The sequence below is a fragment of the Phoenix dactylifera genome, chromosome 1 (genome assembly GCF_051530095.1).
Source record: "Phoenix dactylifera cultivar Ajwa chromosome 1, Ajwa_hap1_PhDact_Kaust_v1.1, whole genome shotgun sequence".
NCBI lineage: Eukaryota > Viridiplantae > Streptophyta > Magnoliopsida > Arecales > Arecaceae > Phoenix > Phoenix dactylifera.
In genome coordinates this window covers 46,127,501-46,139,604 of record NC_143190.1, presented here as the reverse complement: position 1 = coordinate 46,139,604, position 12,104 = coordinate 46,127,501, and the positions used below count along the sequence as shown (strand labels likewise).

At 39.9% G+C, this 12,104-nt stretch overlaps 2 protein-coding genes across 3 annotated transcripts in view; both read right to left on the bottom strand.

Moving 5' to 3' along the window:
- Positions 1–1,470: 1,470 nt before the first annotated feature.
- Positions 1,471–9,075, bottom strand: STN7 (Serine/Threonine kinase domain protein). Of its 2 annotated transcripts, none has more exons than XM_008779547.5 (10): positions 8,325–9,075; positions 8,145–8,234; positions 7,883–8,008; positions 7,676–7,780; positions 6,888–7,056; positions 6,702–6,795; positions 2,962–3,055; positions 2,801–2,857; positions 2,123–2,536; positions 1,471–1,777 (listed from the first exon to the last, which is right to left on the bottom strand). In XM_008779547.5, the coding sequence occupies exons 1-10, from the start codon at positions 8,739–8,741 to the stop codon at positions 1,619–1,621; spliced, it is 1,725 nt and encodes a 574-aa protein (XP_008777769.3). In that variant the 5' UTR covers positions 8,742–9,075; the 3' UTR covers positions 1,471–1,618. The 2 variants fall into 2 exon arrangements, with proteins under 2 accessions (XP_008777769.3, XP_088559740.2); XM_088703614.2 differs by lacking the exon at positions 1,471–1,777 and adding an exon at positions 1,834–2,042 and having other exon boundaries at positions 8,325–9,065.
- Positions 9,076–10,425: 1,350 nt separating this feature from the next.
- The window catches only part of LOC103697641 (transcription factor MYBS1), a 2,048-nt gene continuing 369 nt past the window's right edge, over positions 10,426–12,104 (bottom strand). The window contains exons 1-2 of the mRNA XM_008779548.6: positions 11,757–12,104; positions 10,426–11,051 (exon numbers count right to left, since the gene is read on the bottom strand). The exon at positions 11,757–12,104 is cut by the window's right edge and continues 369 nt beyond it. Coding sequence (XP_008777770.3) covers positions 10,634–11,051; positions 11,757–12,104 — 766 coding nt within the window. The 3' untranslated portion in view covers positions 10,426–10,633. The remainder of the gene's footprint in view (positions 11,052–11,756) is intronic.

Here is a 12,104-nt window from a genome sequence, read left to right as displayed (position 1 = left end):
ACAGTTCTTTGGATGGTTCTGGGACCAATCTTTTAAATGGTGAGAAGTGTCATAAGAATAATGATGAGAATAAAAAAAACTGAAAAAACAAGTGGAGGGAACAATGTGCTTATCATTTTCTCTGTGGTTTCTTTTCTTGCTCTCATTTTATTTGGATGCGAGTCTTAAATCTCTCTTAGTTTTAATCATATTTTATTTTTATTTGCTTAAGTGACGGGGGAAGTGCTAATTGAGTTGGTGGGTTGTATGTGAGTCTTAAATCCCTCTTATGGTTAGATATAGGCTGAGGATTTTTTTAGCTTAATTTGACCCGATCCGATGAGAACTAATCTAATCCTAGAAAGAACAAACTGTATGAGCCTTCTTGGATACAATTGGTGTCACCGAAACAAATCTATAGACTTGCTGGTGGGTTGTATGTCGATTGATATAAAGTATGTATTAGGTTGTTTTTTATACTTTTCAACCTGATTATAAATGGGTTAGATAAAAGGTCGAGGATTTTTTTTTTGGCTTGATTTGATCCGATCCGATGAGAACTAACTAATGCTGGGAAGAACAAACTGTATTAGCCAGTGGATTTTTGGATACAATTGGTGTCACAAAAACAAATCTACGGACTTGCTGGTGGGTTGCATGTCAATCGATATAAAGCATGGGTTAGGTTGTTTTTTATACTTTTCAACTTGATTATAAATGGGTTAGACATAGGTTGAAGATTTTTTGGCTTGCTTTGACCCAATCTGACGAGAACTAATCTAACGCTGGGAAGAATAAACTATATTAGCCAACGGGTTTTTGGATACAATTGGTGTCACTGAAACAAATCTCCTGACTTGCTGGTGGATTGTATGTTGATCAATATAAAGCACGGGTTATATTGTTTTTTATACTTCTCAACCTGATTACAAATAGGTTAGATATAGGTTGAAGATTTTTTTTGGCTTGATTCGAACCGATCAAAAAGGAAGAACAAACTGTATCAGCCAGCCGGTTTTTGGATACAATTGAGTGTCAATGAAACAAATCTATAGAGTTGCTGGTCTTTACAGCCTCTTTATACTGGTGATTCTGCTATCTCGGACCCCGAACCCGTCATAAAAAAGAGTTCCAGCCTGAGCCTTGGTCAAGTCAGCCCAACCTAGATCAATTTTACCCTATCCCTACCATCAGAAGAAATGGTTGATAAGAGGAGAATGAGGCTGATGAGGTTGCCAATAAATACATCCATGGGCATGAAACAAGCTCACTCATCGAACAAGCTATAGAAGGAAGACCATTACCGCAATTTCAAGTTGTTCTCATATTGCTGTATGCTTACCAATATCCAGAACACAGATGTGAGACCAACTGGAATCTGCCTCGCAGAGGTCTCACACTCCTTTGATGAGGTCGGCATATCAGACCTGGTGATAAACTCCTTAAATTAAACTTCAGCATTTTGTTCGATATCAAAATGAACAGTGGGAATGACAAGGATTGATTTGTTATCATTTCCATCATGGTTGACCAAATATACACACTCACCACTTAAGATTACATTATGGAACATTAACCAAAATAGTAAATTATGATGCTCCTGCAAAAAATTTACATGGTGGACAATATATGCTTCCACTTACTCCTCCCTGGGAATCCACCTGCTCCACCATAAACTTTTTCTCTGCCTGTTTAAGTCATCCATGCTCTCATTGAGCGTTCTTACGATTTTCCTCTGGAGACGAAGAATGGATGCAAGGGCATTCCTTTGAGTGCTCCCCTTTCTTGGCTTAATTTCCTGTGGATCAGTTTGTAGAAAGTGGTGAGTATTTTGATATCTTATTTAAAGAAATCCAAAATTATGGGTTCATTTTTTCACCAAATGCAGCAGCTAATTGTATCACTCTGTTGCTGCTTGGAATGGCTGTGACAGAAAAATTCCGCCATGCAGAGGTTGCTATACATATGTACCATCTAATATTTTTTCCAGAAAATTTATATTGTTGACTTTCCAGTATTCGGTGTGGAAAATAAGGAACCTAACATCAGCTGGATTTCCATGCCTATATCATAACTTGGAATAACTGCTCAAGAAGGCAAATGTTGATAGAAAATTTTGATAGATTATAGCTAAGTAACGTACCCTCATCTGTTGAAGTTGGGCTTCTGTGAAGCCACCATCTCTTTGTGTCCCAGATCTTGCCATGAGCTTGATGACCCACTTGGCAGCTTCACTATAATCCTTTTGAGTGGCACGAAAAAACTGAAGTCTCAAGTTTTGCATGACTGAGAGACCTAAAAGTCCTTCACGGTTGAAGTATGGATGTGCTAAGGCAGCTTTGGCACTGGTTCTTTGCCGTGCTTTGTATCTGACCATTGATGTGAGAAGCTCCCATCCAATTCCCTCATCTAAATCCAACAATTCAAAGCCTCTTCGAAGTTCTTGGCTGGCACGAGGTTCTACTGATGCTCTCCATGCATTCAAGTCATATTCACACCTCTTGAGCTGGCGATTGAATTGTATGAGGCTGCTGTCGGTTCGTAATGTCGGAAATGCCTAAAGAAAACACAATGTCATGTAAATAGAGTAAGACGATGTTTTATTTCCACTTGACAAACAGTAAAGGAAATTAGACAGCAAAGATCAAGTCTCATGTCCCACAGAACTAATTTAAGGGGAGCTATCACTCTTACTAGGATCCTTATAAACAATCCAAATGAACTCCCTAAAGAAAAAACAATAGAACAGTGCGATAAGAACCTAACAAAGAACGAAAGTGAACCATGACTGCAAGCTGCATCTGAACCAACTTCTGCTTACCATTTGCAAGAATATAAGGCCCACACTGTACATGTCGAATCTGTCAGGCAAATTCATCTGATGAAGAAGAAAAACACCACAAAAGGTGAACTCCAGTCTCCAGGGAAAATCCAAAAGAATACAAATGAAGGAATTTGGTCGGCTCAATTTACAAATAACACCTGCCATAGGACTGGAGACAATGCAGTTGCCACTGGAGCAGAGGGTGCAGAAGGTGTTTGTGTGCTCATGATGTATTGTTCAGGTGCAGCATACCTGCAAAAACAAAGGCTAAATTAACATTCTGGGGAAAGTATACAAAAGTAATTGACAAGCAAAAATACACAACATTTTAGGAAATAAAGACTAAACTGTGAGATTTATAAGCCCCTGGCTACAATATTTGCAACTCACTATGTAGCAGTTGAACCTTTCTCACTAAGAGTAAATACTATGTTCTAGAATGTGCTGCAAGATACGCATGCTTTCTTAAAGGGGTATTATAACTTGCATTGATATCATCAGGTACAAGAATATTTGAACATTCTAATTCACCCATTCAAACAGAACATAGTATTGTTCAGAAGATTGTGTTTAAATGATTAAGTTCTGCCTAAAGGCCTAGCTGCTCCGCCATGTGGTTTCCCATGCTGTTTCGTTGGCTAGCCAGCACCCAATCCAAATACGTAGAAGAAAACAGTCTCTGCGGTTTGTTAAATTAAAAAGAAGATATATTTATTCCTAAATGCCATTCACCTTGCTAATGGAATCCCTGAAACTTAACGTATGCCCCATTTCCATTGTCTCTGTTTTCCTCTCTTATTTCCCTACAACCCTACATTGCCTAACCCTTCCCTGCCTTATATTCAATCCATTTCCTTCACCAAACTCTGATGCTCTCTCTCTCTCTCTCTCTCTGCTTTTTTCTTTCAAAGACCTCATATCACTTTGAGAAATTCTACCACCTGCCATTGTACAATCATCTCAAGATTCCTTTTTCCCAACTCAACACACCATGCCTTTTCTTCCATCATATAATTTTCCTAGAATAAGAGAGAGAGAGAGAGAGAAAGAGAGGAGCATGAGTTTACTCTTCAGAATTTTCAGGTCCTTCTGGGTTGGTAGAGAGTTGCAGTGGTAGAAGATCAAAGGGAAAAGAATTGAGAGAGCTGTGCTGAAGCAGTTTGAGTACACTCGTAAGTCGTAATTATATTTTTCTGTACAAGGAGATGATTTCTTGGGTTGGAAAAAACCATATGGAAAATGTTACGTTGTGGTTCCCAAGCATTTCTTTGAGTGTTATTATATGCTATTACTGAACAGGTTAATTAACATGCAATCTTTACTTTGCATCTGGCTTCATGTTTAAGGCAAGCAAGGGTTACCAATGATTGTTGTGGCCAGCAACTTATAAGGGGTTCATTTCATCACTTGAATCCTTGTTCGTGGCTTCCTAATACTGAATGAAGTTACGCATAGACTGGTAATGCCATCCAAGTGACCTAGCCCTGCCCCACCTCCTCACCCTCCTTTCCTTCTATTCTTCACGTTCTATTTTTAGCTCTTTTCTTATTCTCTGTCTTTTCAAATTTTAATTTTAATTCTTCAAAGAAAATTCCGGCCAATTGTCAATATAACAGATTTTTCCCCTTTTAGGGACTCTGGACCAATCTCTAAATTCGATACTCATTATCTTATATCATGATAAGTTATTAAATCCTTACTAAGGCTCGACTATTTTCACCCTCTTATCTCATTCCAATAACATTCTTATCACGCTCTTCATGGAGATATGAGCATAAATCATATTGAGGTTCTATTTATTTTTATTATTAGTCTTATGTTTATATGAAGTCAACATGTATTATGTGTCATGTCTTTCATAACTTTACATACTCAAAGTACAAAGGCTTGTAATGAAGGGAAATTAGTACACATGTTGCCCATTTCTCATCCCTTTTCCTATGTTCTGAAGGCTGCTTGACAATATAAGGTTTTGCTAGTGTTTTGAGTGCTGCTTGCAAATGGATTGATTTGGTAGATCGCCATCATCTTAGAGTTTTTGAAGGTGGCCAAGGTGGAGGCCTAGACTCCTAGATTAATGTTATGTGTAATCAGTATGAAGATGATCGACTTATGAATTTGTATGGCATTTTCCAACTTGTCATTTCCCAGGGACTCATGAAGTCTTACATAATATGCCCCACTTCATTTTTGAATTATTATCACTACAACCTAGTTTTCTCCTCATACTTCTCAGTTTTCACCTTTTTTTTATTTTTTGTGCCACCTTTATGTCTAGGCACCCACATATTTTGCCTAGGCATCAGGAAACCACCTACATGTCCATGTACTGCCTATACTCAATGTTATTAGAATTGGACCAGGTTAGCAAGCGAGGCCCTAGCTGTCTGTTTATTGCTTACAGATAATGTCATCAATAATTGGAACACATTAGCTGCTTAGGCCCTGTTTGGGGGAGCTTTTGGAGGGCCAGAAAGCACTTTCTGGCCCTCCAAAAGTACTTTTAGATGAAAAACTGTGTTTAGTAAATTTTTCGAAAAGCTGTTTCAGCTTTTGCGGGAAGCTGAAAACAGCTTTTGGGAGGAAGCTCCAATTTGGAGCTTTTCGGAGGAAGCTGTTTCAGCTTTTTCGAAAAGCTGTATTTTTGACAAAAATGCCCATATTAAAATAACATAATTACATAGTTTATCCCTTTATAAACCTAAAAATCTGCTGGAGCCAAGAATCTTAGCCGTCAGACTCCCTTCTGTAAGAAAAGGTATTTTTCTTTTCAATTTTTGTATGCATCTCTTGAACCACATTTTAGAAGAAAAAAATTTTAATCCTTTTCCATACCTTCCAAAATCAATCTATTGTTTTTTTTTTAATCATCAACCTCGCGGCCCACGCTATATTTTTTTAAATAATTTAATATTATGTTATATTATGGAAAATTAATTTATAATAATAATTATAATATTTTATACCTTTATATATTGTATTATACTATAAATATTGTATTATATTACATTACATTATAATACATTAATATGTTATTTTAAATAATTTAATATTATGTTATATTATGAGAAATTAATTTATACTAATAATTATAATATTTTATACTTTTTCTTATTGTATTATATTATAAATATAATATATATTACATTATATCATAATACATTAATATGTTATGTTAAATAATTTAATATTATGTTATATTACCAAATATTAATTTATTCTAATAATTATATTACTATTATGCTATATTAACATAATATTATTTTATATTACAATAATATTATACTATATCATATATTTATATATTAATTTATATTAGGTTTTATTATGTTCTGTTGTATAATACTATGCAATGTCCTTTATGGTAATTTTGTCATACAAAAGTACTTTCTTAGTTTGTTTACCAAACACAAAACAAAGTACCACAGCACTTTACGAATGTAGTTACCAAACAGCAAACAGTTTTTTATAACAGCTCTACTTCAGATAGCTCTACTACCAACAGCTCTATTTCCAACAGCTCTACTGCCAACAGCTCCCCCAAACAGGGCCTTAGACTGGCGAACTGCTGAACTGGACCCTTGGCCGATCCAATTGCCTAATAAGCTTGGCCAATGCAATTGCCTAATCGGATCAATTTTTTTTCTTTTCATGGAACCAGTCAATCTTGGAGGGTTTTAATGCCACCTTGAAAAGTCAATGGAGACTCCTTCCTAGCTAAGGTTAAAGGCCAAGCAAATTATCTGCCACCAAAACTAAGATTCTCAATATTTACTTGTCCTATGCTAATCAACAAAGCACAATAGCTAGATTCTTTCTCCAGCAGCAATAAACTAATTGTGAACTGATCAAAGTTTTCTTAGTCCATAAAGTGAATTCTACTTGCGGTTTATGATACCTTGGGTCCAAAAGAAACTCCTTTGGAATATAATTGATGCCAACTCGCAGATCTGTTGCAGCTCCAAGGTCAATGATTTTGAAGGTGCGAGACCCTGTAAATATATTGCATTTACATTAAAAAGATATCAGTTAAATTTTGTACAGTATAAATTTCAAAAAATTATGTGTGTACCCAAAATTTTACCTTCAGAGAAGATTACATTTTGGGGCTTCATGTCTCTATGAACTATCCCAGTTGAATGAAGACCATCCAAAGCAAATAAAAGTTGTCTCATGATTGTTTGGATAATGCTATTCTCTCGCTCTAACCCCTTTGGCAGATCTTGGACCTCTCCAAGTATCTTTGTCTCTACCTAAATTCATTAATATCATAAAAAGAACTGATCCAGAGCAGAGGAACCAAATATATTCAGTTTCTATATTTATTTGCACATATAAGAATTAACAAAGAAGGTCCAAAACAACATGAAGGGTGAAGCACAAGTGTAAATAGCATCCATTGCACAAGCACTGGGACTGTTAAGCTAGTGCGACTAGAAATACCAGTCTATATCTAAATTTCTTCATAAAAAATATATTCATATATTCATAAGTATTTTTGACAATATATTTATGATTAACTTATAATAATCTATAGCAACATTCTGTTCCTGTTACAAGTAATTATACATTATTAGAATGGCTACTAAAGTTAACCCAGTTTCTTTTCCATTTTTTTTTTTTTTTTGTGTGTGTGTGTGTGTGTGTGAAGTGTCAATTGCACTAAGCCTAATTGGGTCACCAATATCCATATAGCCTTTATTATATCACGAATTGCAATTTAAGTTCTATCTGGTAGTCCTATGCTGACAAGCATCATAGCATTTAACAAGTAGCTCTACTCTTTGAAGAGTGACATCAACACAGATGAACGCAGAAGAGGTAGCAGAAGAACCAGAAAGAAGTTGGCATTACAAACAAAGTGTTACTTACATTGTAGGGAAATTCTTTGCTTAGCATGAGATCAGCAAGGGTTTCCTCGCCCTCGAAACGCCATATGAGCCAATACTCACCTCTTCCTTTGCCTTGTGATTTTTTCTGGAAAGCAAAGCAATTTAAGCATCATATCTTTTAATACGATCATGATATTAAAAGGCACCCTCATCCCACTTGATCATCGATGGTCATAAAAAGGAACACCTCGAGAAAGCCGTACACAAATTCCGCACAGCTGCTCGCGCAGGCCCTCCGCACACGCTCGTTCATCCATATCTCCACCGCACCATATTCCGTCGCCTTCTTCAACACCAGATCACCTTGCTTCGGCTACCAACAACATCCATCCAACAGCAGAAAACGGAGAAGCCTCAGCTCAGAAAGAAAGAATCGAACAGATGATGGGCCAGATCGAAATATGGGGCCAAAAGACTCGAACAAATTTTTGAGCACCAAACGAACAGACCTTGGACGCGGCCTTGGGATCAGCCAAGGAAGCTTTGTAGACGACGCCGAAGGCGCCTTCGCCCAGCTTCTTCCCAAGGACGAAATCATCCTGCCATCACATGTCACATTGGATTGAATTGAAGGAAGAGGGGACAAGGGAACGGAGGGGGAGAAAAGGTAGCCAGCAAGCAACGAGTACCCTGCGGAAGCTGGGGCGGAAGAGGCGTTCGAGGAAGGCGAGGACGAACATGTCGAAGAAGCCGGGAGCGACGCCGGGGGTGGCCCAGAGGTAGGAGACGGTGGCGAGGGCGAGGGCGAGGCCGGGAGGTGTGACGGTGAGGCCATCGGACCGAGGGAGGGTGCTGCGGTAGATGATGTCGCCGCACTCCATCACCGTGCAAGGGAGCCCCACGCCGACCGCCAAGAAGAGGTCGTCGGGCAGGGGCCATGCCGCCGCCCTGGTGGTGGTGGAACCGGCCGCGGATTCCTTCCGCCGCCGGCCGCCGAACGCGCTGTTGCTGCTCTTCGGTTTAAGACTGCTCCTCTTATAGGAACCGGAGAGGAAAGAGGAGGAGGAGAGACCCAGGCCAAGGGCCACTCCTCCCGCCGCGGCCATTGCGCTGCTCTGTGCGAGTGGACTACTAGGACGGGTACTATTCAACAGCTGACAGAATAGGTTCCATAGTCGCCGTTATCCGTTGCTTTTCCGCCTTATTCTCGGCCGCCGGCCCTTGGAGGAGCGGGAAGGTGGGAATTGGCTTAAATTAGCCTCTTTTTCTTTTTTATGTGGTGGAGAAACGTGGATGCTTGCTCGGTTCCTGGTGCTCGTTGCACCACCACCCGCGGTTGATGGCACTCGGTGACGTGCCCACTGGATACGTCCGGAGGCCACACGCTGCAGCGATAAGAATCGTTTCCTCTGCGAGCGTTGATGGAAGTTTGTCTGGCTACTGTTATTTCTATAAAGACTTATGTAGGCGCCTATTTAGCCCAACAAATGTGTAGCCGAGTCGGACCGGCTGGTTTACCGGTAGCTCACTGATATAGTTCCGTCATTAAAAATAGCTCGTTCTCTTTCCCTCCCCTATTCTCTCTCTCTTTCTTTTCTTCTTCTTCGGCTACGGCGTTTTCCTCTCTTGGTATGGGCTCGACACAGTCCGTACCGACTCGTTCCGCCAGAAAATCAGTACAGTATCCGATACTGATTCTTTCGACCTTGATTTAGCCTTATATTAATTATTTACTGGATACAACTTGGATACTTATATATGGTAAAGAAATCTTATTAATATCTTTCGACTAGCCATTTTAGATAAGGTCTTAAATTGTTACAAATAATATCAGAGCGGATCTGGCTCATAATCTGAGTGGACTAAGTATACGAGGACTCGTGCACGCGCACGTGTGTTTAGTCTCTTTTTGGGTGAGATCCAATTGTTACAAATTTTTTTTCCAAGGAGCACCAGAGGAGAGACCCAGCCATATTCGAATACATTCGTCGGGAATCAAATCCAAAATCTCTTTGATCGTTGACAAGTAAAGGAATATGACATATTTATACAGTATCTCAACAAGATTATAATTTATTATTTCAACCTACAGTCAAGTTATTTGAGGAACTCAACTCGGTCATCTTTACCCACCTTTTAAGTAAACTTCAGATTTATTTCTCGGCCAGCTTACGTTAAGTAAATTTTGAAATGCACCATTTATAAATTTGTAAAACCTAAATTTAATTTGTTTATATAGGTTTTTGTGTGCGGATTTTATAAAATTGTCTCTCAATGGCATATGTTTACAATAATCATAACAGCTTACATGCATGAAAGGCAAAATAACAGTTTATTATCATTTCCATCCTCTAATAGAAAACAAGATTTCAGAAAAGCAGAAGAGCGTTATCGCCACTCTTTGATGAGTTTACAGTTGCACATCATTGGAAGGAATTAATAAATAAAAAAAGCAACATATATATGACCATGTCTTCGATCAAATTGCTCTTGGGAAAGAAGCTTTTGAAGCAGGACAGGCCTCGAGACCCAAGCACAATAAGCCCACACCCCATTGCCTGAACTTCCCGTTGCAATAAAACTACCAGGCCCCAGCCCGAGCCCCAAATCCCAGACCAGCAGCAGCAAGGGAGCTAAGTAGCTAGCTAAAATTCTTTCATCTCATTTAATAAGGGTAAAACAAAATTACTGATATCCATTTAAGAAACAAGATGAAGATAAAATTCCATCTCTTCCATGATTTAAAGATGAGTGAGACAACAAAAAAGAACGATCAGTATACATCATATGTGCAACTAAAGAACATAAGTATTCACATAGCAATACTAATTGGAAGTAGTATTACATTATTTGTTACATGGAAAAGAAGGCAACTATCCTTCTGCCAATTACACTACATATTTTTATCCAAGAAATTTTTACCATCAACCCAGTTGCCGACCCAACCGTTGCACCAATCAACGCCACGAATGTCATCTGCAGGAGTTAAAACAGAAGGCTACTGGTGCATTGTCGTGGGAGGAGGCGGCGCAGGATAAGCAACCGGCATAACGTAAGGGGCGTGGTGTGGGGGAAGCATAACACGAGCACCGACGCCGGAAACCACGGCCGGGCCGTACATTCCCGCCGCCGACATATTCGGCTGCGAAGGATGCTTCATGGATGGTGCTCCAGCTGCGGAATTTGCATTGCCCTGGCCAGTGATGGGACCCTGGGGAGAAGACACATGTCCTCCATTCACGCTCGTGATGTCATGGATGCTTGACCTCCGGCGATCTCTGTTCATGGAATTTAAGCGGATGAAGTATTTCTGGGCATGGCTTGCGACCTGGGTCGGGGTCCTTGAAATGACGAAATTTCTGGATATGCTCCTCCAGTCGCCCTTACCAAACTTGCTGAGGCCAAGCAGGAACAGCCTGCAACATAAGCCACGCTCCTTGAGATTAGTTGTAGAGCCTTTTAGTTCAGTTTCCACATTCTGTTTCATCTCTGGAAATCCTGGGTATTTACTTAAGCTTTTAACAGCAGAAAGATTATTTATTTGTCAAATCTTCCTGCATATATGTTAGATGCTCATAAACATGAACCCTCTGAAAGAATACAAACTACTCTTTGAAAAGTATTACTGACGCAGAGTGCAAAGTATTACAAACCAGTTTATTATCGCACAAGTATTACTGCAAAGTTTGTAAGAGAACTCCTTATAAGCGGCCTGCCCAAATTATTGCATGGAGCTTATAGGAGCATTTGAAAGATAGTGTCCTTGAGTCACTGATGCAGAGTGATCCTATTTATTAGCCTTGTTTTCCGTAATAACTCCAGTACCGGTGATTCCAGATCCTCTGTTTTGTTATAGAAAACATTCAACGCCATCATTCCCCAGAAGAGAAAATAATCAGCTGTATTCAGATTCCTTAAAAATTACTCGTTTTCTTCGGCCAGAATAAGAGTCAGAGTATTTCTTTCAATAAACTTATGGTGCAATCGATTTGGCATTCCTAAATAACGAGAAATAGATTTGACGTCTCTTAGATCTCATTCCTTTCCTTTTTTCAACAACTATTGGCGGAAAAGAAAGAAAAAAAATATTAACATAGATAGATATGGAGGATTGGACGAACCTGTGCTCTTCTTCAGTCCAGGGGATGCCTTTCCGACGTTCCTGTTCCGACTTCGACAAGCTCTTACCCTGCCCTCCCATCTCGAATCTCCTATCTCCGCCGAATCCGTGGTGGTGGTGGTGGTCCGTCTCCTTGCCCATCGCCGCCGCCGCCGTGACCTCTCCGACGTAGCGGGGAATGGGGACCTGGCCAGCCTCGATCGCCTTCACGTCCTCCTCGAGGATCTCGTAATGCCGCCTCACCTGGGCCGCCGTCTTCCCCGGTACTCTCGCGGCGATCAGCTCCCACCACCCGTCCTTCCCGTCCTCGGCCTTCACCGGTCGCACCACCATCGCCAGAGCGTTCTCG